This window comes from Berghia stephanieae, chromosome 5, assembly GCF_034508935.2.
Source record: "Berghia stephanieae isolate SIO BIC M18660-M18661 chromosome 5, UCSD_Bste_1.3, whole genome shotgun sequence".
In the NCBI taxonomy this organism is placed as follows: domain Eukaryota; kingdom Metazoa; phylum Mollusca; class Gastropoda; order Nudibranchia; family Aeolidiidae; genus Berghia; species Berghia stephanieae.
Window position 1 is genome coordinate 20877017 of NC_088364.1, and position 25552 is coordinate 20902568.

General features: G+C 39.5%; 2 protein-coding genes across 3 annotated transcripts in view; both read left to right on the forward strand.

Annotated features, from left to right (window-relative positions):
- Positions 1–25552, forward strand: part of LOC144972573 (protein FAM13A-like) — a 75546-nt gene that overhangs the window by 11942 nt on the left and 38052 nt on the right. The gene's annotated exons all lie outside the window — the stretch shown is intronic.
- On the forward strand, positions 4497–5501 carry LOC144973882 (uncharacterized). The gene has a single exon (XM_078916768.1). The coding sequence runs from the start codon at positions 4497–4499 to the stop codon at positions 5499–5501; it is 1005 nt and encodes a 334-aa protein (XP_078772894.1).

The following is a 25552-nucleotide window of genomic DNA, read 5'->3' on the forward strand; positions in this document are numbered from 1 at the left end:
AGCATACTAACAAGTCAGTGTTGTTGATTTTTATGCGCGTGTGTTCTACGTACAAATTTTATGAGTTATTTAGATGGGATATTATCGTGTCTTCTTCTTCTTCTTCTTCTTCTTCTTCTTCTTCTTCTTCTTCTTCTTCTTCTTCTTCTTCTTCTTCTTCTCTTTCTTTCTTTTCTTTCTTTTCTTCTTCTTTCTTTTCTTCTCTTCCTTCTTCTTCTTCTTCTTCTTCTTCTTCTTCTTCTTCTTCTTCTTCTTCTTCTTCTTCTTCTTCTTCTTCTTCTTCTTCTTCTTCTTCTTCTTCTTTCTTCTTCTTCTTCTTCTCTTCCTTTCTTATCTTCTTATTCTCTACGTATTATTATTATGTTAAAATTATTATTGTTAACAATCTATTTGTTAAAAAAATAGAATTGACATAGATAATAATAATCTCTAATTTGTTCTTTAAAATTGAAACAAAACAGGTCCCTTTGATAAAATGATTAAAAAGATATTTATATGAAAGTTTAGAAATATCCTGATTGATTTTTGTCAAATATGAAGGTAAATAATCCCTTTAGCATCACCATCATCATTATCAGCAGCCGCTGTCTAATCCCTTACCGATCTGGGACTAACACAATCCTTATCATCTCCCTTATTATTACCTATCTGCCAATCATCTTGGATTTGAGATCTGACCGCTAGACTGGAATAGACAAGCCGATGCTATTCTTATTATTGTGTATTATTATTATTATTATTATCATCATCGCCGTCGTCATCATCATGGATGCCAATCCGTTCAGGATTATCGATTTTTCTTCCACTACGATACAACTACTACTGCTGCCACACGGCGCGCAGGGACTGACTGTCCACCGGCAAAGCTGACGACTCAGGATTTCACGTGTGGTGAACGTGCATCTTGCGAGACAGCCTGGTAATTGTGGCCGTTCGACTCAATACGGTATTACGTCCTGGTTACTCCTAGACTCTAGAAATTTAATTTTAAGCTCGATTCATAAAATTTGAGTTAAAAGCAAGTGGATTTATTGAGGAGAGTGCGTTTTATTTCTTAAACTGAAAAAGCCAAATTTCTGAATTCTGACATTTTGACTTTTTAATTGAATTTTAAAAGAAATCTGCTTCATTCGGACATAAAACCAGATTGACGCGATGGGTCACAAGAAGTTTCACGGTTTATAGAGAAGGACAAGGTCATCTAATTTCTTCCCATCTGTCTGCTGTAGGCATATATAATTTTTCCTGACCGCCTGTCTCTCTAGCTCTGTATATATTTCTGTATAAATGTACTTCAGTCTGTCTGTATGTTCCTGTTTGTCAGACTGACGACCAGCTGTGCCTGTCTTGCATTTTATGTCGTCCGGTCTTTTATTTTTATTATTATTATTATTATTATTATTATTATTATTATTATTATTATTATTATTATTATTATTATTATTATTATTATTATTATTATTATTATTATTGACCCTCTTTCCGGTCATTACCTGTACTAGCTGTCATATCCTCTCTTCTTATATTTATTTAAATATGTAACGGTCACGACGAAATTGCTGCTCGTCGGGAATTCACGATTTCTGACCGTATTTTGAAAGCGTTTAGCTACGAGAAACATGCATTGGACACAACGACGTATGTCAGAAATAATGCCCATACTGTTTCGTGTTTCGCCAATGAACGAACAAGTGACAGAAAACATTAAAACCCTAGCCCCTGACGTCGCATCCTTGGGTGCTTTACCTCTGTAACCTTACTCGACTCGAACGGCGGATTTTGTTATGGTGCTAACAATCGTTTGCTGTCCATCTCATATTATGGTATTAGTTATTAGCAGATCCAGGTATCCAGCCACTTTTGAAGGGTCGCGGAAAAGAAAGCAAAACAACAACAGCAAACAAACACGCCCCAACAAAAAGGAAACAAAACAAAATCATAAAACACGAACCTCAACTGAACCCGTGACCGATGACTGACTGCCCCTTTGCTTGTGTGGCGACTGCTCTAATAACTGAACTGTCGAATACTGCCCCCCCCCCCCCCACCCCCACCAATAACATTTATAGGCTGTTAAATAAACCGGGCTTCCCGATAACTGACCAACTCTCTGGCTGTCTTGAAAATACATTAAAAAAATGACACTTGAATGTCGCCAACCGCATTCCATCTATACCATGGGATAGGTTCTAACCGAGTAGATCACATAAGCAGGTCAGATAACAATTATGCTTTTTTTTTCTTTTAAACACTTGTAGTGGACAATGTTTTGAGTTGTTAACAACGCCACTACCACATTATCTCATTCGTCTGTAGTGTTTCATTCATCCTGTTTTGTTGATAAAGGGGAAACCCGAAACGTTCATTTTGTCCGTTTTCGTATATTAAATTGAAGCTGACATTCAATTTCACATTGTTATTTATGGGTTGGTTTCAGAGTATTTCCATGACAACTACGAGGCCATAACAATTTGGGTTATGATACCAGTAAATAAATACACGTTGGTCTGACCGCATTACGCTGACAGTGGCATATGGGGTGGGGTTTACTAATTGGATTTCGATAAAGTAGATAGAGCAAACATCCGGTCTCGAATTTCCCACTGGAGTCGGATTAACTCACGCTTAATGGGCCACGTCTCAACCGTAATAAAAATGATGATGACGAGGATAAGTTATGAAAATATACTGATGGGGCTATAATAATAATAAATAATAATTAATAATAATAATAATAATAATAATAATAATAATAATAATAATAATAATAATAATAATAATAATAATAATAATAATAATGATGATGATGATGATGATTGTTATGGTGTATTGTTATTATTGAGTTATTGCCCTTTGCAATAACTAATAATTTACTTCATGAATAATATACTTAATTACATGTAGTTATTTCTAAATAATGTCACAATTGAATATATCAATAGAATACATTACATTCGTATCATTAGTTAACTACACTTGTGCATTGACGTTATATTACATAACGTATATTTCGGTTTATGTATATTTCTATACTGCATGTTTAATATTACTAAGTCTGTGATATATTATGATTTAAAATGCTTGAATACTTGATGATTGGCAACCAAGGAGCGTCTTCCCTGTCAGTTATTTTATGTACTGCGGTTGGTACATAACAGTGGCGACGAGGATTCCAGCTGTGGGTCACATGAAATCATAGTCCTTTTAAGGACTGCCAACCCACGAAGGGGACTGCCTGCCCTACCTCCGGACGAAGAAGGACGAGCCTTGCCCTGGTCTGCCTCTGGACGAAGAAGGACGAGCCCTGCCCTACCTCCGGACGAAAAAGGACTAGCCTTGCCCTGGCCTGCCTCCGGACGAAGAAGGACGGGCCCTGGCCTGCCTCCGGACGAAGGAAGAACGTGTGAAGGGGACTGTCCGCCCACCTTGACCTGCCTGCCCTGCCGTGCCAGACGAGCGAGGAGGACCTGCCTGCCCTGCCGTGCCAGACGAGCGAGGAGGACCTGCCTGCCCTGCCGTGCCAGACGAGCGAGGAGGACCTGCCTGCCCTGCCGTGCCAGACGAGCGAGGAGGACCTGCCTGCCCTGCCGTGCCAGACGAGCGAGGAGGACCTGCCTGCCCTGCCGTGCCAGACGAGTGAGGGGGACCTGCCTGCCTTGCCGTGCCAGACGAGCGAGGAGGACCAGCCTGCCCTGTCGTGCCAGACGAGCGAGGGGGACCTGCCTGCCTTGCCGTGCCAGACGAGCGAGGGGGACCTGCCTGCCTTGCCGTGCCAGACGAGCGAGGGGGTCTGCCTGCCTTGCCGTGCTAGACGAGCGAGGGAAAGGACGTGACTGCTCTGCCGTGTCAGACGTGCGAGGAGAACCTGCCGTGACCTACTTATCTTGCTGTATCGGACAGCAAGGACAACTTACCATCGGAGTCGGACGTGTATGTACTGCGACGTTTCGACTTGCTGAGAGGGAAGGCCGTCCATTGGCTGCCTTGGAAGAATCACCAGGACGTGACTGTCAGTGTCAGTCGTGACAGACGTGGAAGAATCATCAGGACGTGACTGTCAGTCTTGACAGCCGTGGAAGAATCATCAGGACGTGACTGTCAGTCGTGACAGATGTGGAAGAATCATCAGGACGTGATTGCCTGTCGTGACAGACGTGCGAGGAGTACCTGCCGTGTCGGACGGGTGACGTACTTCTTGCTGTATCGGACAGCACGGAAAACCAACCAGCGGAGTCGGACGTATCGGCCTACTGACCGTCCATTGGATGGTTTTGGACGTTTTCATCAGGACAAGCCTGCCTTGCCGTGTCAGACGTGCGAGGAGGAACTGGGTCAAACTGTTGACCTACTTTTTGCTGTATCGGACAGCACGGAAAACCAACTAGCGGAGCGACGTATCGGCCTGCTGATCGTTCATTGGCTGCTTTGGACGTATCGTCATGACTACACGAGCAGCATGGACCAACGAGGAGCTCATTGGGCTATTGCGTGATCAGATGGCCCAACAACAACAGCAGATGGAGTTGCAGCGTCAACAGATGGAAACGTTAATGGCCTTGGTGATGGATCGTCCCAAGTCGTCAGTGACCAACACCAGGTTCTGCGAGTTTGATTCAAACGCAGAGCTGTGGACGGACTATTGGTCACGTTTCCAGACGTTCGTAAAGGCCAACTCCATTCCATCGGACAGGATTGCGGAGATTTTTCTCACCAACCAATCGTGTGCCATCTTCAAGCTGCTGGCAAACCTGGCTTCACAGAGCGTTCCTCCCAAGGACGTCAACGAATTATCGATGGATGAGATCGAGCATCACATGGTTGACCATTTCAACCCCAAAAGATTCGTTGTTCGGGAGCGTTACAAATTCTGGACACGAACAGAAAGGAAGCCAGGAGAGACTGTCCACGAATTAGCTGCGAGAATTCGGCGAGAGGCAGCTACATGTGATTTTGCCTCGATCAATGACCCGTTGGACGAGGCAATGAGGACTCGATTCGTTTGCTCGATCAACAGCGAGGCTATCGTCAAAGCCTTGTTTAAAGTAAAGAACGACGAGCTGACGTTCAATCGAGCCATTCAAATCGCCGCAGAAGTGGAGGAGGCTGGAAAAGTTGCCAGAGAGACGGTCGGCACATCAAATGCCGATGTGTTTAAGTTCCAGCCCAATCGAAATCCGGCTCGTAAGCTGCCCACGGCGAATAACGAACCGTCTCCAGAGATCAACCGCAAATCAAATTCAGCGGAGAACGGGAACCAGAAAACCCGATGCTACCGGTGCCTCGGGAACCACTCGAGTGATGCCTGTCGATACAAGGAAGCCCTTTGCCACCACTGCGGCATTAAGGGCCACATAAAGTCTGCCTGTCGGAAGAGAAGTCAACATCAACGAGTAAAGACGGTGACGAAGGTCAAATGGATGCGGCCCGACCTTTGCCTCCAAAACAGCCATGGATTATGCCCGACAAACCATGGGAACGTGTCCATATCGACCACGCCGTGAATTTCAAAGGACACAACTGGCTCGTGATGGTGGATGCATACTCCAAATATCCGTGTGTCCACCAGATGACATCCATCACCACGAAGGCGACAATTCAAAAGCTGGACGAGGATTTTGCGCATTTTGGCTACCCGCATACCATCGTCACTGATAATGCGCAGTGCTTCTCGTCAGCTGAGTTTGCCAGTTTCTGTGAGAGCCGGGGTATTCAACACCTACAGGGAGCCCCGTATCATCCAGAGACCAACGGTGCAGCTGAGAGACTGGTACAGTCGTTTAAAATGTCGCTAAGGAAGTCCAGCCTCAGTACCAGTGAGGCCTTACACGAGTTCTTGATCCAGTACCGGAGAACTCCCCTGTGCAGTGGCTATAGCCCAAGCGAACTTCTGATTGGTCGACAGATACGGGCGAAGATAGATGTGCTCCTGCCCCACAGCCGTGTAAATCTTCGCTCGTCCAGGAAAACTAAGTTCACAGTGAACAGCCAGTGCTATGCCCTGTCTTTTCAGAGGGGGCGTAGGGACAAGTGGGTGCCAGCGATTGTAGCATCAGTGATTGGAAACCGAATGTTCGATGTGAAAATCGTGCCGGATGGTCCTACTTTGAGAAGACACGTCGACCAACTGCGCACACGCCACGGTAGTTAACATAGTGGTTATATTATAATTGTGACAACGAGACTCACGTTCTTGTAACAGATTAATCCAGTGCATGGACTGTCAAATGGACTTGATATAGTGTATGTGATCGCCGGACATTTGAAATAGTATTGTTCGTACGGACTTTTAAATGTTAATCGCAACGGCGATCTTCTGGATGTGTAACATAGAATTTCAAATTAACTTTGAAATAGTATTTAAGCGGACATTATGTGTGTCTATGTTAATATTTTGATGGTTAAACCTTCAGTATCCTTCAGGCTAGAAGGGAGGTGTTATGGTGTATTGTTATTATTGAGTTATTGCCCTTTGCAATAACTAATAATTTACTTCATGAATAATATACTTAATTACATGTAGTTATTTCTAAATAATGTCACAATCGAATATATCAATAGAATACATTACATTCGTATCATTAGTTAACTACACTTGTGCATTGACGTTATATTACATAACGTATATTTCTGTTTATGTATATTTCTATACTGCATGTTTAATATTACTAAGTCTGTGATATATTATGATTTAAAATGCTTGAATAAATAATTACTTGATGATTGGCAACCAAGGAGCGTCTTCCCTGTCAGTTATTTTATGTACTGCGGTTGGTACATAACAATGATGATAATAATAATAATAAAAATGCATGTAGTAATGATAATAATGCTGCTGATGATGATGATCATTAATACCGCGCCCGTTCATATTCGACGGCTCTGGGGGCCTTTTCAATACAATAAGCAATGCTACAATTACATACCATACAAAAAACATAGGACATAGAAGAAAGAAAAAAACACAACAAAACAAATTATTTTACAGAAACTGGTTTTAATCTCTATCTACTATTTTCTAATAAAATAAGTCTAAGTGTTTGTCTTTATAGTATATTCTGTATTGCATTTTCTTAGGGAGAAATTGGAAGAGAGTTCCAGACAGAGGGCCGTACATGAGAAAAAGACCTACCAGATAACTTGTGACTTCAGTAATAAAGAGTCATTTGTAAGATATATAAAACATTCTCAATGATTCTCTTGGGTTTGAAGTATTGGTAGATTCTGCGAAAGACGGCTGTGGACCTGATTTTTAATGTTGGAAAGATTTTGTGTTTGTTTTGTTCGTTTTAACATATTTTATTATTTAAAAAAAAATAAAAATAAAGAGAAAGCAACGGAAAAGGCGACGATGACCATGACGACGACGATATTGTTGTTGTTGTTGATGATGATGATTTATACTTAGATACTGTTCTGGTATACTTTATATGTATCAGTATCATAGATATTCACTCGTTAATGCTCATTACATTGCAACAGGTTGTAGCTACTTTTCTCTTTCATTTCCATCTTCACCATCCTGTTTCACATTGGGTGGGAGGGGGCGACAGCTCAGGTGATGGGAGCACTCGCCTCGCATACAATTGGATTGATCCCGGGCGAATCGAGATCCATTCATTCGTGATTGGGTATCTGGATCTGTTAGATATGACGGAAAGTACTTTGTGATCAATTAGCTCCATATCCAAAGGATAGCAAGCGCTATAGAAACCGGAATAAAATCCGGCTACATGGGCTATATATAGGGCTCTGAAGGACTACTTTGGGGGAATGTTTTTTTGTGTTTTTTTTTTGTTTTTTTTTTTAAATACGTGTGCCGTGATCTCTGACTGTCCAGTAAACATATTGACTAAGGCATACGTGACCACTCGTATTGGCATACACTGACGTTACGCCTTTTTATATTTTTGCTGGATAATTTTTACTTCATAATAATCTTGATCCGTTCAATGATTCCTGACTTGTCCAACAATTCTTTACCCCGAGACTTTTTTTTCCGAGTGGAATATAGAAAGTGCAGGTACGAAAGAAGAAAAAAAACGGCGCGTAATATTCCTATATACAGTATGACATGAAATCTCGATTACACACGACAAACTGGTGACCTCTGACACGTAATGAGCAGAATGCATTTTTCATGGAATATATGCATATTTATTTGCAATCATTGTGACACGGTATCGTTATTTTTTATCATTGCACTAAGGCTTGGGTCGGGTGATAAATGATATTGACCGAATTTTAGAACTAAAGTTAATATCACCATTCATACTCGGTGAACTGAATTACTATAATAAGATCACTACATGCATATCCAATATTTTGAACCTAATTATGATTCGTTAATTAAAAAAAAAAAAAAAAAAAAAATTACGAACCTACGCCGTTTTCAGACAGAATGAGCCGTTTTAACCGGCAGGTCAGGTGCTTGATGTAAAGTGGAAAAGTGGTAAAGTGTTAGATAATATCGTAATTGTATGTGTGTGTCCTAGCAACTCTGCGCCGGTTGTTTGTTTTTCACCAGCCGGTTTCTTTGGCGATCCCGGATTTACAATATAATTATAATTTAAATAAAAATTACGCCTGTTTTTTTTTTTTTTTGTTTTTTTTAAAATCTGTTTGAAGATGGCGTCTGTGTGGAAATGTGTGTATTGTAAATGCCGTTTTTCTCCCTAGTCTACCCTCATTCTTGCCAAATATTTATGCTCCATCAACTCGACCCCCTTTCCCTCGGTAAGTTTGTTTCATTGGAAAACTACTGTGGTCTCTCTCTCTCTCTCTCTCTCTCTCTCTCTCTCTCTCTCTCTCTCTCTCTCCTATCTATCTATCTATCTTTCTCTCTCTCTCTCTCTTTCTCTCTCTCTCCCTCTCTTTCTCTTCCCTCCTCTCCTCTCTCTCTCTCTCTCTCTCTCTCTCTCTCTCTTTCTCTTCCCTCCTCTCCTCTCTCTCTCTCTCTCTCTCTCTCTCTCTCTCTCTCTCTCAGTATTTCTCTACCCCATCCTGTTTCTTTCACGTGACATTACATCAGAGCTTTATGTTCACCCCGGCTTTCTCTGTATTTTTTCCTCCCATCTATAATCTTCCCCCACTCTATTTCTCTCTCTCTCTCTCTCTCTCTCTCTCTCTCTCTCTCTCTCTCTCTCTTTCTCTTTCTTTCTATCTCTCGATATCTTTTCAACGTTGTTTGTTTTACCTTGACATTTCCTTGTACCTAGGTAATATTTGTTTCTACTACCCTTTTTGCCCCCCCCCCCCCCCTTCTTTCCTTTCCATCAACATTCCTTTCCGGCTCCAGTGTTGTTATTCTTATTCTGTCCACTACCCCTATATATGTATATGTATGAGTGTATATATATATATATATATATATATATATATATATATATATATATATATATATATATATATAAAGATGATATGAGTGTAAAACAACACAAAAATAAAATGGGAGCAAGCACTAGTTTCAGGGGGTTTTTTTGTATGGCCTTCAACACTTTCAGGCAAAGTGAGAGTAAAACCTAAAGTCTCTTTAATCTTTCTATGGTTGTTGAGGGGATGGGAGGAAATTGATGAGGTTGATGATGATGATATTGTTGTAAACATTTTAAATTGAGGTGTTTCTGTTTTTATGGAGGAGTGAGGGGGGGGGGGGGGGTTATCTTATTCTGTTTGAATGGAGCTGAATTGAAGTGAAATGGCAGTTCCGATTTCTGGTCTCTTGGGACATCCATGGATTAATTAATTGTTATTATAGATGTTATACGAGGAGCTGCAGTAGAGAGCAGTTTTTGTACAAGGCAAATAGGCATGTTTTAAAAAAGAATGATCATAGGAAATGTTGATTAGATTTAGGGGGGGGGGGGGGGAGGGGGGGGGGGGAACCATCTAAAATGTGGTCGCATTTTTACAACTTTGGTCTGATTTTTTTAGTGGCGGACTTTGGTGGACATCCTGTAATATAATCCTCTCTTGGTAAACTCTAAAATAAAGGAATCGTCTTTCATACTCTTCCTCATTCCAAATAGATAGATTTTTAAAAAAGACATTGACATATAAATAAATAAACACATAATTAGAATTTTAAAGATAACGGAAAATAATTCATATGTTATATAAAATATGCCACAAGACAAAACTGTGCGAATTAAAGAGAATTAAAATGAAATAAAATAAAAGCGAAACCAAACAAAACAAAAAGAAAATCACGCATGTAACCTGCCCCCCCCCCCCCCCCCGCCCCCAACCCCCAAACAAAACAAAAACATGAACAACAACAAAAAAGAAAGAAGTACAGAACATAAAATAAGCACCTTTCACGAACAAAACACATTTAATAAAACCAAAAAGATACAACGGTCATGTCCCACCATCCATTATTCACTCAGTCCATCACTCACGCGTCCCCTAGCATTACACACTATAATATACCATACTACCATATTATTATTATGTATATATATTGGCAATCCTGCGGTTTTACATACGCATGTACATTCCATCTTCCGTACATTTGATCGCTCAGTCATGTGTGAAGCCAAGTTGTTAGAGCAATAGATTGAATAAAATTTAAAGAACCAACTGCCTGTGGCTCCATGAAGATCTTTTTTTTTTTGTGTGGACATATTGAAACAAGTGTTTTGAATACCTATCAGCATGCACCAATCATTCCATTCTTTGCAGTAATATTATGCTCTCTCTCTCTCTCTCTCTCTCTCTCTCTCTCTCTCTCTCTCTCTCTCTCTCTCTGTCTCTCTCTCTCTCTCTCTGTCAGACTCTATTCTTCTGAGTCTGAAGCTTGTCTTCTACTTCTTCTTCTACTTGGCCTTTTTTGCACGCTACTTTTTTCTTTTGTAAACGCGAGTCTTATCTAAGTCTTACTAATGCCACCCACAGCTGTATATTAATTACCGTTGTAAAGTCTCTGGTTTCATGTAAGGTTCAGTCCTGTCTCATCGTCTCACGCCATCCTGTTGTATTATGAAGTAATTATTACTGTCCGGAGATAACCCAGGGTTCAGGGTCAGGCTATTTAGAATGGTAGGCCCGTGGTGGTTTGTTCTTTGGTTCTGACCTCAAGACCAAGTCAAATCTCATTCCGCCGGTACTGTCGTACGCTGAATCCCACACACACATATTGGCCAGAAAACTTTTTAAGACGGCCCTTACTTGTCAAAAATATAAAGATTAGAAGTGTTAAGTTTGAGAAACTGCTCGATTTCTGAAGTAAAATTTTTCTGGTCAAAATGAAAATTAATAAGAAAAAAGCGTTTTGCCGTTGCGTGTGCGGCGGAATCGCCCTCCGGATATAAAGATGCAAGTTGTCACCAAATTATGTAGCTGTCCTTTACAGCCCATAGATCCTGAATTTATCCCGGCTTGTTGCGTCGAACGGATAGGTTGCTACTTTTTCGATAGGACGCTGGTCTGCCGCAAGTAATTTCCTTTAAGGTCTCGTCGACCCATAAACCATTGACTGCTGGATGGACAGACAGATCAGAATAAACCTTAAAAGACACCCGGAACCTGTACTTGAGCCTTTAATCAATTGTGCAGCCCTGGTGGTGATCCTCGGTTTCGCGGAAATCCGCGGTTTTGGAGTCAAAGGAGGAATCTAATTTTTTTTTTTTTAAATACCCCCCCCCCCCCCCCCCAATTAATGTATTGGCAGTGAGAGAGTTGATGTTTGGTGGAACATAAGGGTGCAGTTTTCCACCCTTTAGAAGTTTGAATATCAATCTTGATTTATCACCTCAGTTACTTTAAACGCGAGGGTTAATGCAGTAAAAATGAGGCTTATGGGCAATTATTCAAAATGTTCCTCCTTTTTCGCTGTTTGTCAGCACCAGCATTGATTATGAGGCAGGTGCGCTATGAAGTGAACTATCGGGGCCATGCCAAACATTATCAGGCTAAAAAAAAAACGAGTCACTTACTTACATAAGAATAATTCTGCTTGCATACAGATGCATTTTCGGTGACAAGACTTGACTTAACTTGACTTAATCCTCTTGATTCCTTTTGGAACAAAGGGCCACAACAGTACTCTTCCATCTGACTCGGTTTTTAGAGGTCTTCCTTATCCGGGCCCAGGTTTGTCCTGCTGCCTTCAACTCGGTCTCGATGCTTCGTCGCCATGTTTGCTTTGGTCGACCAACCCTCCTCTTTTCTTGCGGGTTCCAGTCCAAAGCCTGCCTGATGATGTTGCTTGCAGGCTTCCTGAGGGTATGGCCATCCATCCCCATTTCCTTTTCTTTATCTCAGTTTAAATAGGTGACTGGTTCAGTTTTTAGAGCAGTTCTCCATATTTGTGATGGTGTCCGGCCATCTGATATTTATTAAGGATATTTCTGAGGCACCTGCTTATGAATGCTTGACGCTTGTTTGTGGTGGTTTTAGTCACTCGGGTGACAAGAGATGATGATTAAATATGGAATTTGTGAACTGCAATTTCAGAGATTCACGGGGCTCAATGCGCTTCCTTAAGCAGCATTTACCCTTCCCACCCCGAAGTCGGAATTTCTTATATGTACCGCTAATATCAGTCACCTCTCACTACATCTCAGTACTTCTTTACACCTGAGTAGAGTTGATTTATGCTGTAATGCATAAATCGATCTCTCTACTTTAACAACTTTACTCCATTGCGGCGACCTTTGCTGAGAAAAAATAAACAAAACGACAACGAAAAAAAAAAAGAGAACAAGTTGTCGGACTTAAACTAGAACAGTAAATTTTGGTTCATAGTTGTTTTCGTTTGTTTGTTTTTTGTTTTGTTTTTTAAATAAAAAAAAGCTTGCGATGTTCTTGGCTGAGATCTGAGTTTCGATGTTTTATTGGTGGAGCACTTTGTCCACACAGCAGACTGTCCTCTGCGGTACTCTGAAGAGGAAATAACACGCACAAAAAAAAAAAAAAAAGGGCCAGAAAACTAATTCTTTAAGAAAGTCCCAAGTTTAAGAGTTTGTGACAGAATGAGGGTGCGGGTGGTTGGATGGGAGCATCACCCTTGAATCATATACCTATGATGTTCGCATGGGTGTACGATCTGATAGTGATGTCGTTTCTTCTTCTCTTTACTAGCCTATCCTGCTTCTTTGGTTTGTGATTGTATTTTTGACAGGGGATATTTTTTTTCTGTAAATCTTCTGCCTGTTTGTCCTTGGTTATTTATAACTTAGCTTATGATATCTTTAGGTTATGATTTTGATTTACATTTGTACTATTTTTGTTAGATTGCTTGTTTTTTTGTTTCAGCGGTCTCTCATATAACCTCAATTGTGTTGGAAGAGACCTAAAGCAACAACAAACAAACAGAATGAGGGTTATTTTAATCCACCGATAATTAGGCGTGACTTTGGTTAAATTTGTCAAGTTTTTTGTTTGTTTTTTGTTGTTGTTGTTGTTTTTTTTTTATAAGGAGAGTGAATATCGTTTCTTTAAGTGTCAAAGATTTAGAAAAAGATTTCAAATTTCGACTTTCTAGTTTTATCTTTAAAATCCTATTTTGGTTTCAAGCCCATCCCGACATAACTTTTTGAGGCGCTTGGTCACAAATGTTTTTTTTTTTTTAGTGTTTTGTTGTTGTTTTCAGATTACGACAGAGCTGCTGTCTTAAGGGGGACAAAAGAAAGACCCTGTATTTTCTTATAATTTGTTAGATCTGATGGAAAGTGGTTCTTTAGATAGGCAAGCATGATGGTTTAACGCTACAGAAACCGGATGAACTCTTTGACTGTCGTACTCTGAAACAAAAAAAAAAAGAAAGAATAAGAAGCCAAAAACGCGTATTAACCATTTTTGCCAGAAAGCTCGTCATTTTAGTCGATCGATATAATTTGAAATAGAAGTTTTCTGGCCAATTTTTTATTTTTTTTTTAAATATTGATTTATTGATTATTTATTTTTCAGAGGACGGCAGGTCTTTAAGAGCTTGTCATCGTGATCTGCTACATTTATATATATATATATATATATATATATATATATATATATATATATATATATATATAAAGATAATAGTTGCTGATATACTGATTTTGGTGGAGGTCATTGCACATGTGCTATCAGGCTCTTATTACAAATTATTTTCTGATTTTTTTTTTGTAATGGCCCAATCTCTCTCTCTCTCTCTCTCTCTCTCTCTCTCTCTCTCTCTCTCTCTCCCTCTCTCTCTCTCTCTCTCTCTCCCTCTCTCTCTCTCTCTCTGTTTCATATATGTGTTTGTGTGTGTGTGTGGGGGGGGGGGGGGGGGGGGGGGGGGGGGGGGGGGGGGTTGTATGCGTGTATTTGTTTGCGTGTTCGTGTGTCTGTTTACGTATCTGTGTATTAGATTAAATAATGATGAAAATAGCTTTGTTTTTCGCAACTGGTCACGTGATGTGACCACCGGGGATTTTCTATTCTAGTGTTTCATCCTTCTACTTTTGAGTGCATGAACTGGGGAGGCAGGGGATTGTGTCTGTCTCTGACCCCCCCCCCCCCCCTTTTCTCTCTCTCTCTCTCTATCTCTCTCTCTCTATCTCTCTCTCTCTCTCTCTCCCTCTCTCTCTCTCTCTCCAAGCGCCATTAATTCATTTTGACTTTCACGACCAAACAAACAACACATCTCACTGACCCTGTTTGTCCCAATTCCAGGACTTGTCTTATCAGTGACCGAAAACCTGAGATCTCTTAATCTTGTTATACGATTTAAAGTGTTGAACTCTTGTGTATATCTCTCATAAATTGGAGACATTGGATATGTAATGCTAATTTATTGTCTGAATCTTTCGTCTTATCTGTAATTGGGAACTCGGGTGACTTCAACATTGATATGAAGCTCTTCGTTATAAACAACAAATACACTTCGACATTGACATTCCCATACATACAGACACACACTCACATGTACACACAAACACACACACACACACACACACATGCAGGGCAGTGAGAGAGGGACAAACACACCGACATACCCACACACATAAGGGGAGAGAGAGAGAGAGAGAGAGAGAGAGAGAGAGAGAGAGAGAGAGAGAGAGAGAGAGAGAGAGAGAGAGAATGGATAGGGGGTAGGGGTGGGGGCGGAAGAAGGGCAAGGAAAGATTTTTATTTCATGTTTTTGGACACCTCACATTATATTATCAAATGTATAGTCTGAGTTTTGAGAGATGATCATTTTTGTCTTGTAAATCATCTCTCTGTTCTGCACTGTATTATTTTATTTACATATTATATATGACGTGTAATTATTTGAAATATGTATTCCTCTTAGTGGACTCTTAGTGTCTGGGTGTGACTTTTAGGTGATCTCAAACTAAGCACTTTGATAGTGTGCTCTTGGAATCTACGTGTCTGTTTCCTATTTGATCCAATTCCCCATTGTCTTACCTTTTCTTGGGTTCTTTATTGTAATTCTAGAAATGTTTACCCCATTTTCTTCCTTTTTACTGGCGCTGATATGACATTAATATGTTGCAAGCGCCGTAAACCCCTTAAAAACAAACAAAACAAAGAACTTTGTTATAGTCTAGCATCCTATCCTTAAACCTCCAAAGGGAGAAGAAATGGGATACGGTGGACCCCTGGACACAGTTGGATGATCTGGATTTTGCAGATGGTCTGGCTCTTTTGTCCCACACCCAGGACCAGATGCAAGCAAAAACCACAATAATAAACAGCCTCCCAGAATCAATTGGACTAAGAATTCACCCTGCAAAGTCAAAGGTCTTGAGGATAGGTACGCGTCAAAGGGAGCAGATCAAAGTAAAAGATCAGGAACTCGAAGATATAGACACTTTCTGCTATCTCGGAAGTATAATTGACGAGGATGGAGGCACGGAAGCAGAGGTGAAAGCACGAATAGGAAAGGCACAGGCTGCATTCACATCTTTGAACAGAGTTTGGAAAACTAAAGATATCTCCCTTCGACTAAAGCTAAGACTTTTCAACTCAAACGTGAATTTCTGTCCTACTGTAAGAATGTGAAACTTGGAACGCATCACAGGCATGTATAAGGATGGTACTGATTTTCGTAAACTAGTGCATGCGTAAGCTTCTCAGAATAAAATGGATGGATAGAATAAAAAATGAAGAAGTATGGAAAAGAACACAGCAGAAACCTGTGGGAGAGGAAATAGGAAGAAGACGATGGAGGTGGATTGGATACACGCTTAGAAAGAAACTATAACAAAGAAAGTATTGGATTGGAACCCTCGGGGCAGAAGATCAAGGGGAAGGTCACGAGGAACATGGAGAAGAATTAAAGAAGCTTATATACAGTGAAGTGGTAAGACCTGGAATGAGATAAAAAAAAAAGTTAGCTCAGGATAGAGAAGGATGGAAACTGTTTGTCTGTGGCCTATACCCTGACCCAGGGTGAAAAAGGCAATGATGATGATGAGCATCCTATCCTGTCCAAAGGGTAGCAATCAGTTGTTAACGCTATTGAAACCGACTAGATAGCCGGATCTATTAGATCCGACAGAAAGGACTGCAGTAGACTGGCGTCCTGTCCAAAGAGTAGCAATCAATTGTTAACGCTCTAGGCACCGAGTTATTGAGCCTTATTGCTCTGACGGATGCTTTGGGTGAATGGACCATAAATCGTTGCACGTCGGTTCCAATCAATAGTGTGCCCTGAAATAGAATTATTTATCATTTATTGTTTGTGTGCGTTCTCTTTATTTCTAGATATTAATTTAATTGTTCCTAAAATAGCGTGGAAAGATGGAAACAGTTTATTGATTTTATACTTGAACAAGTCATACCCGGTATAATAATATCATTATTTGTCTATTTTAGGTAGAATAGTTTGATTCGCTAAAAGTCTCGCACAATTTTATCTTTTATATACCGCTGTTGTTATTATTATAGTTAGATCGATGGCCGAGTACTTGTGACTCCGGAGGAACACTGGCGCTTCGCGTTTCATAAGCGTTCCGCAGTCGGCGGGCGAGAAAACACTTTTAAAGGCGCTTTTACGGCGCTGGTGTCACATGTGGGTAATTTCTGGGCCAGTAAAAAGCAACAACGATTGAGGAAAAGTCGTAGATCTGAAGATAAAAGTACCAAAGAAAGCGTTATGACAAAGGGGTCTGGTTCAAATAAAGTACATAGGATTCCACGACAATTCCATGGTTGTTTTTTTTATTTTTACGACAATTTCAAAACAAAATTGATAACAACAAGAACTACTACTATAACTTCTACTACTACTACTACGACTACTACTACTACTACTACTACTATTACTACTACTACTACTACTACTACTACTACTACTACTACTACTACTACTACTACTACTACTACTACTACTACTACTACTACTACTACTACTACTACTACTACTACTACTACTACTACTACTACTACTACTACTACTACTATTGCGACTACTACTTTGCGGCAATGCACTGCGGCGGCGTTCGCTTGCGTTACCTTGGGTTTTTTTTAAGGAACAAAAAAAGGTCGTTTTAGAATGGACCAAGGTTAGGAATTGAAATAACAATTATTTTTTGTTGTTGTGATTATTGTGTCCTTGACACATATTCTGTGTGTAACTGCACTGTTACATTTGGCAAAGCCATGTGTTGTGATACGGATTTCATTTCGTGAATTCTCCCTGTAAACACCACATTCCAAAGACTCCTGCTATTTGGTTACAACAAATATCAACCAGCTGACAACAAAACATGCTGTCGCTGTTTGCATACACGCTGACATGAATAGGATTATCTTTCTTGTTTTTATTTTTTCATTACTTTTCCTAGTTTGCCGTACTCTGAAAAAAAAAGGCCAAAGACATTTTCAAAGAAATCGATCGATTAAAATGACCTCCATATTATCAAAAACTGTCAAACCTAGGACTTCAAAGGAGTTTCAGGTTAGAGGGTTTTGACAAGATGGGGCCATTTTAATCGATCGATATTTGAAGGTCGAGTTTTCACGAACAATCTTATCAAACTTTCGACAGAGGCGAGTTTCAAATGCGTGGTATTGTAACAACAGCACGGCTGACATTCTTCATGAAGGGGGCAATGTGGTAACCCATCTTTAAGAAAGACCAATCAATTAAACAGCGGCTAATTGTGTGATAAATATTTTTGAAAAACAACAACAAACACGCGTTCCTTTAGAACCATAAGGCTCATGCAGCGGGAGTTAATCCCGGTTTCTGTAAGCCAAAACGGACAGAAACACCTGGTTGCTGCAAGTCGCTAGTCAGTTGCAAAGTACTGTCCGTCAGATCTCATCCTCAGGTACCCAATCCCTGTTGGGTACAGGGTGAACAGATGACTCAGGCAAAACCTGGAATCGATACCCGTCCATTTGTTTGGGTGTCGGGCACGCTACATGTTGACATATTGGGATTTTCTAGTAAATTAGGGACGCCGGAAAAGATCATCAGCATTGATCGATAAAATGGTACTCGACTATCTCGTGCTTCTAAAAGCAACTCATTATTTCCTTTTTGTCATGGGTAGTTATTTCTGATCAATGCGGTTTACAAAATTGAGTTAAACAGTTATTTCTGATCAATGCGGTGTACAAGACCAAGACAAATCTTTTGAGCCGTCAAGGTCAAAACTGGTCCAGTAGAGTGTTGACAAACCCATTCTTTCGATTGGACGGATAAAATAACCATGACCAATGTCATAAGTTTATTGTTGACAAACGTATCCTTTCTATTGGACGGATAAAATAACCATGACCAATGTCATATGTTTATTGTTGACGTATTCTTTCGATTGGACGGATAAGATACAATGAGTCATTCCATATTGATTTATTCCATGAATTATTAAAATCCGTAAGGGATTTTGTTTGTTTGTTTTTCTTTGCTTTTTAAATTTTTTTTTATTTATTTTCCAAGTCTGAGATTATACTGTTTAAGCTGAACATTATGCATGCCGCTGTGATGGTCCAATTATAAAGTCTGCTGACAAACTGATTGTTCCGGTAAATGACTGATCATTATTCCCTGGCAGATTTTGTAGATAATCATTTGCCACGAGTTGATACAATCACCGATAATTTAGAAAAGCTTTGCAAGTTACTTGCATGTCAATCCGTAAAATAATAGTTTTATAATTTTTAGATTTGCCAGTAATTCTATGTTCGTTGGCAAAAATTATTATTTGCTTTACATAACAATTTGATCCCCAACCCTTTTTATATTTTGTGTGTGTGTGTGTGTGTGTGTGTGTGTGTGTGTGTGTGTGTTTAGTGTGCTCGGTTGAGTATAAATGCCTTGAGATATATTTCCAGAAAAAGTCAATTGAATCAGATTGCTTTTGTTCTACTTCTTATTGGAAAGGGGGGGGGGGGGGGTCTTTGGTATTATAAGTTTCTCTTTTTGGCGTTGACAGCCTTCATGTGGCTCTATTACAGTTTTAACCAGTGAACTGCCTTGCTCTGGAAAAAACACGATTTTAAGAATTTGGCCAGAAAACTCGTCCTTCAAATATCGATCGACTTAAATGACCATCATCTTGGCAAAAACTATCAAACCTGAGACTTCGCGAAGTTTCAGGTTTGAGAGTTTTTGCCAAGATGGGGGATATTTAAATTGATCGATATTTGACGGACGAGTTTTCTGGCCAAAATTATTCTATTCGTGTCTTTCCAGAGTAAGTTGGTTAACTGGTTAATACACTGGGAATAGACAGCCTGTGACGTATTGATCCAAGTGTTATTCTACTAACCTTATTGTTTGTCGTATTCCCCTAAGGCACCTCTCTCCTTCAATCTCCTGGGGGAACGGAAGTGCAATTATTCATTTGATGGTTGTCTCTCCATACTGCCGGAGATACACTAATAAAACACCTTTGATCATTTTAACCAGAAATGTTTCACTTCCAATACCGATGAACTTAGATGAGTCTCAGCTAGTCAACACATCTTAAACCTGAAACTTCTTAAAATTAAAAAAAAAAAAAAAATTTTCGACAAGATCATCTTAGATGTCTCAGTTAATTAAAAAAAAAAAAAGAAATAAAAAACAAAACAAACAAAAAACCATCGAGGGTGATTTTTTATCGATATTTGAACTAAAAAAAATAATTCTGACCAACATTGAAAAAAAATGTCATTTTGTCAATGTGTAACAGTGCACAGTTTCGATATCCGAGACAGATCGATGCACTTTAATTTCGATTACAACACACACACACACACACACACACACACACACACACACACATATATATATATATATATATATATATATATATATATATATATATATATATATATATATATATATATATAAACTCTACTCTCCATTTCCGAACTTTGATGAAATTTTCACTACCATTTTTTTCTTCCCTTAATCCCCCCCCCCTCCTCTCTCTCTCTCTCTTCTCTCTCTCTCTCTCTCTCTCTCTCTCTCTCTCTCTCTCTCCCCCCCCCCCCCTTAATATAAAATGTTCTTAACTTTTTACCTATCCTAAACAGTCTATATCTAGTTATTCAGTTTTGTCTTTTTCTGTTTAAATCTGAAAAAAACATGGTTTGTAATGTAGATCGATAGACAATAAAGAGGGGAGATAATACGGGAATAAATTTTTCACAAAATCGGCATTTCCCGGCTGGAGATCAAATGTACTGATGTCTGCTGTAAAGGCCTGTTATTGATGCTTTTTATTCGTGTGTACGACACATTTTCAAATAGTTTTTAAATGCTTAAATAATATCGATGATTTTTTAGGCTGGGAAGTGGTGCCTTCATTATTTTTTCACGCGTTTATAATTTTGATGTTTGAAGCTCGGGGAAGTAAAAAGCTATTGAAAAAAAATGGAGGGGAAGCTTCAATTAAATTTGCAAAGATTATGTAGACGTTTTGGGTTTCCCCTTTGTCAACAAAACATGACAATTGAGACTTTAAAGACGATTGCGAGATCAGAGGGTTTTATATTTAAATTGGATAATCTGTGTGGTCCAGTTGTATGAAACTCGCCTTCCAATCGAAAGGTCCTGAGTTCGAGTCCCGCTCTGAGTGGCGTTACATTGAGTATTGATAAAGCCTCTATACTCACATTCTTTCACTGTACCCAGGTGTAAAATGATTACCTGGCCGTTAACAGCGTTGTCTCTGTCGAATTTTTAAAAGTAAATATCGCGTAACAGGTGTCATACGCTTCGAGGACGTTTAGTGGATATTTGCATATATTAAAACTCAAGTTTGTTCTTTTGGGGGGGATTTAGATTATCATCCATCCATAAGAGTCGATGATGTAGACGTCTGGGCGTTCTCTTGTCTCAACAATCGCGACAAGCAATAGAAATAATGAAATAAATCCAAAAATGTTCACGACGTTCGTCAATGTGAAATAATTTGAAGTTTGTCTTTTTTTGCATCATCTTTTATCTCTCATTCAGCAAGGTCAGAGACTTGAGGATAATAATCTCAAAATTTGACTCCAGCGCATTGTCCTTGGGTAAAACACTTTTCACACCACATTAGCCCCATCCACGGGTGTGAATAAAGGTATATGTGGTGTCTATTATCGACGAAGGTCATTAACAGTCTTCGTTTACCATATGCAATGAGACTTTTTTGTTTCCTCATGCCCAACTGTGAATGAAGCATTTTGGAGAAATTAAAACCGGTTGTTTGTGCAATATTCAAGGTTAAATATTCTAATCATGTAGCTTCTAATCATCCCCCCCCCCCTTTTTTTTTCTTTTTTGCCTTTTATCTTTTTTTTTCAAATTTGCCTGCGATTTTGTTTACTTTGTAAATGGTTGGTTCTTTACCCCACGTATTCTGTAAACAGTGGGATTACAGTACAAATAGAATGTTCTTTGCAGTACATAATAGGGTTTCATGAATGTTGGAATTGAATTGGAATAGATAAGGTTCGCCTTTAAATACACACACACACACATACACACACACACACACACACACAAACACTTGTATGGAAGTAATTCATTCATTTTAAATTCGACATTATTCGTACCTTAATAGCAAATTAATGAGTTGCTTTTATACACGACTACACCAAGTGCCTCAATGCGGCTTTGTATCAACAATGCTGTGGTTGATAAAGAGGCCACGCAATCTCTCTCTCTCTCTCTCTCTCTCTCTCTCTCTCTCTCTCTCTCTCTCTCTCTCTCTCTCTCTCTCTCTCTCTCTCTCTCTCTCTCTTGTTGGAATCAGGCCGTCAGCCTGAGGAAACTAGTTTTGAATTAGGTCAAAGGAGACAGAATAGGTTATTGCTAGAAGTTTAACATATATAATATATTATATACATATACATTTTATCTACAATTTAGGAGTATACAGATAGGTGGAGGGAAGATGAAGAGTGTTCGCTTCTCTTGTCGACCCGGGAGGCATTAGCTGTGCCCCCCCCCCCCCCCCAACTCTGTCTTTTTAAAAATCCCACCGTGTGTGTATACGTTTGTGTTCCTGTGGGGCTACATGGCCTTGTGGTATGACACTCGCTTTCGGAACGGAGGTCTTGGGTTCGAGCCTCGCTCAGCGCATAGTTGAGACCTTGGAAAAGGCTCTTTACTCACATTCTCTTGCCGTACTCAGGTGTGAAATGAATACCTGGTCGTTAACAGCGATGTCTTTGTCGGAAAAAATGTAAGTTCGCCTAACAGACGTCATGTTTTGTTCTACATGTTACGTGTTGCTGTTGCTCAGGGACCCCTTGTAAAGCGCTTTGAGCACGTTTAGTGGATATTGCGCTATATAAATTCTCTAGTTTTTTTGTAGTTTAAAAAAAAATGGAATGAAGCCATCTCATCTGCAGTTCATAATGACTGATTCTGGCCAGAAAACTTTTTTTTTTGCTTCCTTACATCGATAGGTGATAATAATGTCTAACTTATCCTCAACCCCCCCCCCCCCCCCCCATACAAAACAAAAAAAGGAAATTGAACTTTTTGACAATTTGGCTGTTATCTAAATTTATTGATATATGAATTAGATAAACGTTAAACGTTTTCCGATCGAATTGAGAAAAGGCGTTTTGTCATTATTCTGCTCTTTTGGTTTTGCCCAGGCCATCCCTTGTGTCTTTGTGTGGGATTCATTCTGACAATCTGGAACATGTATATTTCCACGAGGTATTTTTTTTTTTCTTGTAAAGCATCTCTCTTTAGTAATATAATAATAATAATGAGAGTTTTTTTGGGGTTTTTTTTTTCTCCACTTTTCAAGAATCCTCCGCCCATGTCTGAAGGGGACTTTGGGTTTAGAAAAGTAGTTCATCAGAGCCATAAAGCCCATTGATTTTATTACGACCCGTGGCAATAAACGGACATTAATGATTGCTCGCTATCTTTTTGATTGGACACCGGTAATCGCTAAATACTTTCCAACTGGATGGAAAGTGGGGACTGAAAAAAATCGCCTTTGAGTCGATCGCTCTACCCATTGAGCTATCATGACACTCATTGGGGGTCTCTATGGCGGTCCCAAAACCAGTCAAATGTATGAGATCGATCATGGATCTTTATGCATTGATTCCGGTTTTAACCTTTTTTCTTTGTTGTTTGATAAGTTGGGAGTGTGTTTTGTGTTTGTGTGTGTGTGTGTGTGTGTGTGTGTGTTTGTGTGAGATAAATGAAATTGCACATTATGCGTGCGTTTCTATGTGTGTGATATTTGTTTTTTTCTAAGTGTGTGTGTGTGTGTGTGTGAGAGAGAGAGAGAGAGTGTGTGTGTATGTCTGTGCGTGTGTATGTAAGAGACACCTACCAACACACATACATGCACATACATCAAAAGAATAATTGTGTAATATAAATAAACGACGAAATAAATAAATAAATAAATAAATAAATAGAGATATTAGAATATGATTAATCAGAGAACAAAATCAGAATTGTTAAGAATTCAAATATCGAAACTATAATTTACCAATTATTTCGATGGCAGATTGGGTACGCGTCGGTCATAAGTCTTTCTTTCCGCTCCCTCATTATTTTCCCTCTTTCTTTCTCATTAAATTTTAAGAGATTTAATCTTGTTAAATCACCATCACGGCAGATGTCGCACGATTTAATTAATGATAATGTACTATCTAAACTTTTAATCATGATGTTAATTTAATTTAATGAAATTGCTCTTCCCCCCTCCCCCTCTTTTATGTACATCTTTTTCTCTTTTTTTTTTTGGAAGGGGGGGGGGGGGGGGGTTAAAGATAAAGAAGAAAACAAATTATATATAATTATTACAGTCCATTAACAACATACAATTTACAAAGGTGGGCACCGACTGTTGAGCAGAGGAGGGTGGGGGGTAAAGTTTGGCGAGATTGAAATTGTGACAGGGAACATGAAGTGCACCAGACTATCCCACTCATCTGGAATACTAATTATTATTATGCCTACAGTCTCGTCTCGTTAATCTCAACCCTCGTGTAGCGTCCGGAGTACGGGGTCTCTCAACCTAGCGGGTATGAGAAAATGAATAAGGCCCATCACAAGCTCATGAGTCGACTATAATAATAATCATGAGTAATTCACTTATCAAAAAATGTGTTGGAACCTTAGAACGCAATTTGTTGACTAAAAAGGCAATTTTTAGGTTTGGCAGCAATAATCGAAATATTATATCATGTTTTGCTGACTCTTCATTCTACTTCATTTGTTCCATTCCAGCTGGGTTTTTAAATTTTAATTTAGGGAGGGAAGCATGCTGTTTTTCCTAAGCTGCTTTGTAGATGATGGGTAGAGACAAAATGGTCTCTGTGGTTAGTGATTTGGCAAGCATGTTATTGTTATGATGCTGATGTGAGTTACTCACTCTTTCTCTCTCTCTCTCTCTCTCTCTCTCTCTCTCTCTCTCTCTCTCTCTCTCTCTCTCTCTCTCTCTGCCTGGGATCATTCAATGCGAGGGGGGGGGGGGGGGGGGGCTATGATTTGTTTACTTGTAATTAAAAGTAAATTATATTTATATAATATTTTAAGAGTCAACAAGTGTGTTATAATAATGTGATCGTTTCCCCTAGCAGAGACCCTCTGTCTCACTGTGGGACATTCATGTGGTTATTGAACAACGCACTCTTGTTGGATGCTCTTAAGATCTACATCTTAGTCTTATTCCATGGTTGAGCTCAAGTCCCTTGTCTCACCTTGTGTCCCTTATGAATGCAGTTTAATTCGAGATCCACGGTCAGTTTTGAAGATCCCACAATCATCCTTTCTTCTCGCACTGAAATTGCCTTTTAAAAAACGGTGTGAAAAAAAATAAATCTTCGGTTATCTTTCTAGATTTTAACACGACCGATTCATGACTATCTCTCGATTTGTGACACTGTCAAGCGACAAAAAGTGTGATCAATAACAGGACTGGTGATAGTGCGATTTGTGACACTGTCAAGCGACTAAAAGTATGATCAGTAACAGGACGGGTGATAGTGCGATTTGTGACACTGTCAAGCGACTAAAAGTATGATCAGTAACAGGACGGGTGACAGTGATAGTAAACCACCTCTTGAAAAGGTTTAAGTCGAGGTCTGGTCCAAATTAGCAGGTCTGATAACCGAACGCAATTATTGGCCTATTTTCACATTGTTGTTATGGACAATATGGGCCTTTTATTAT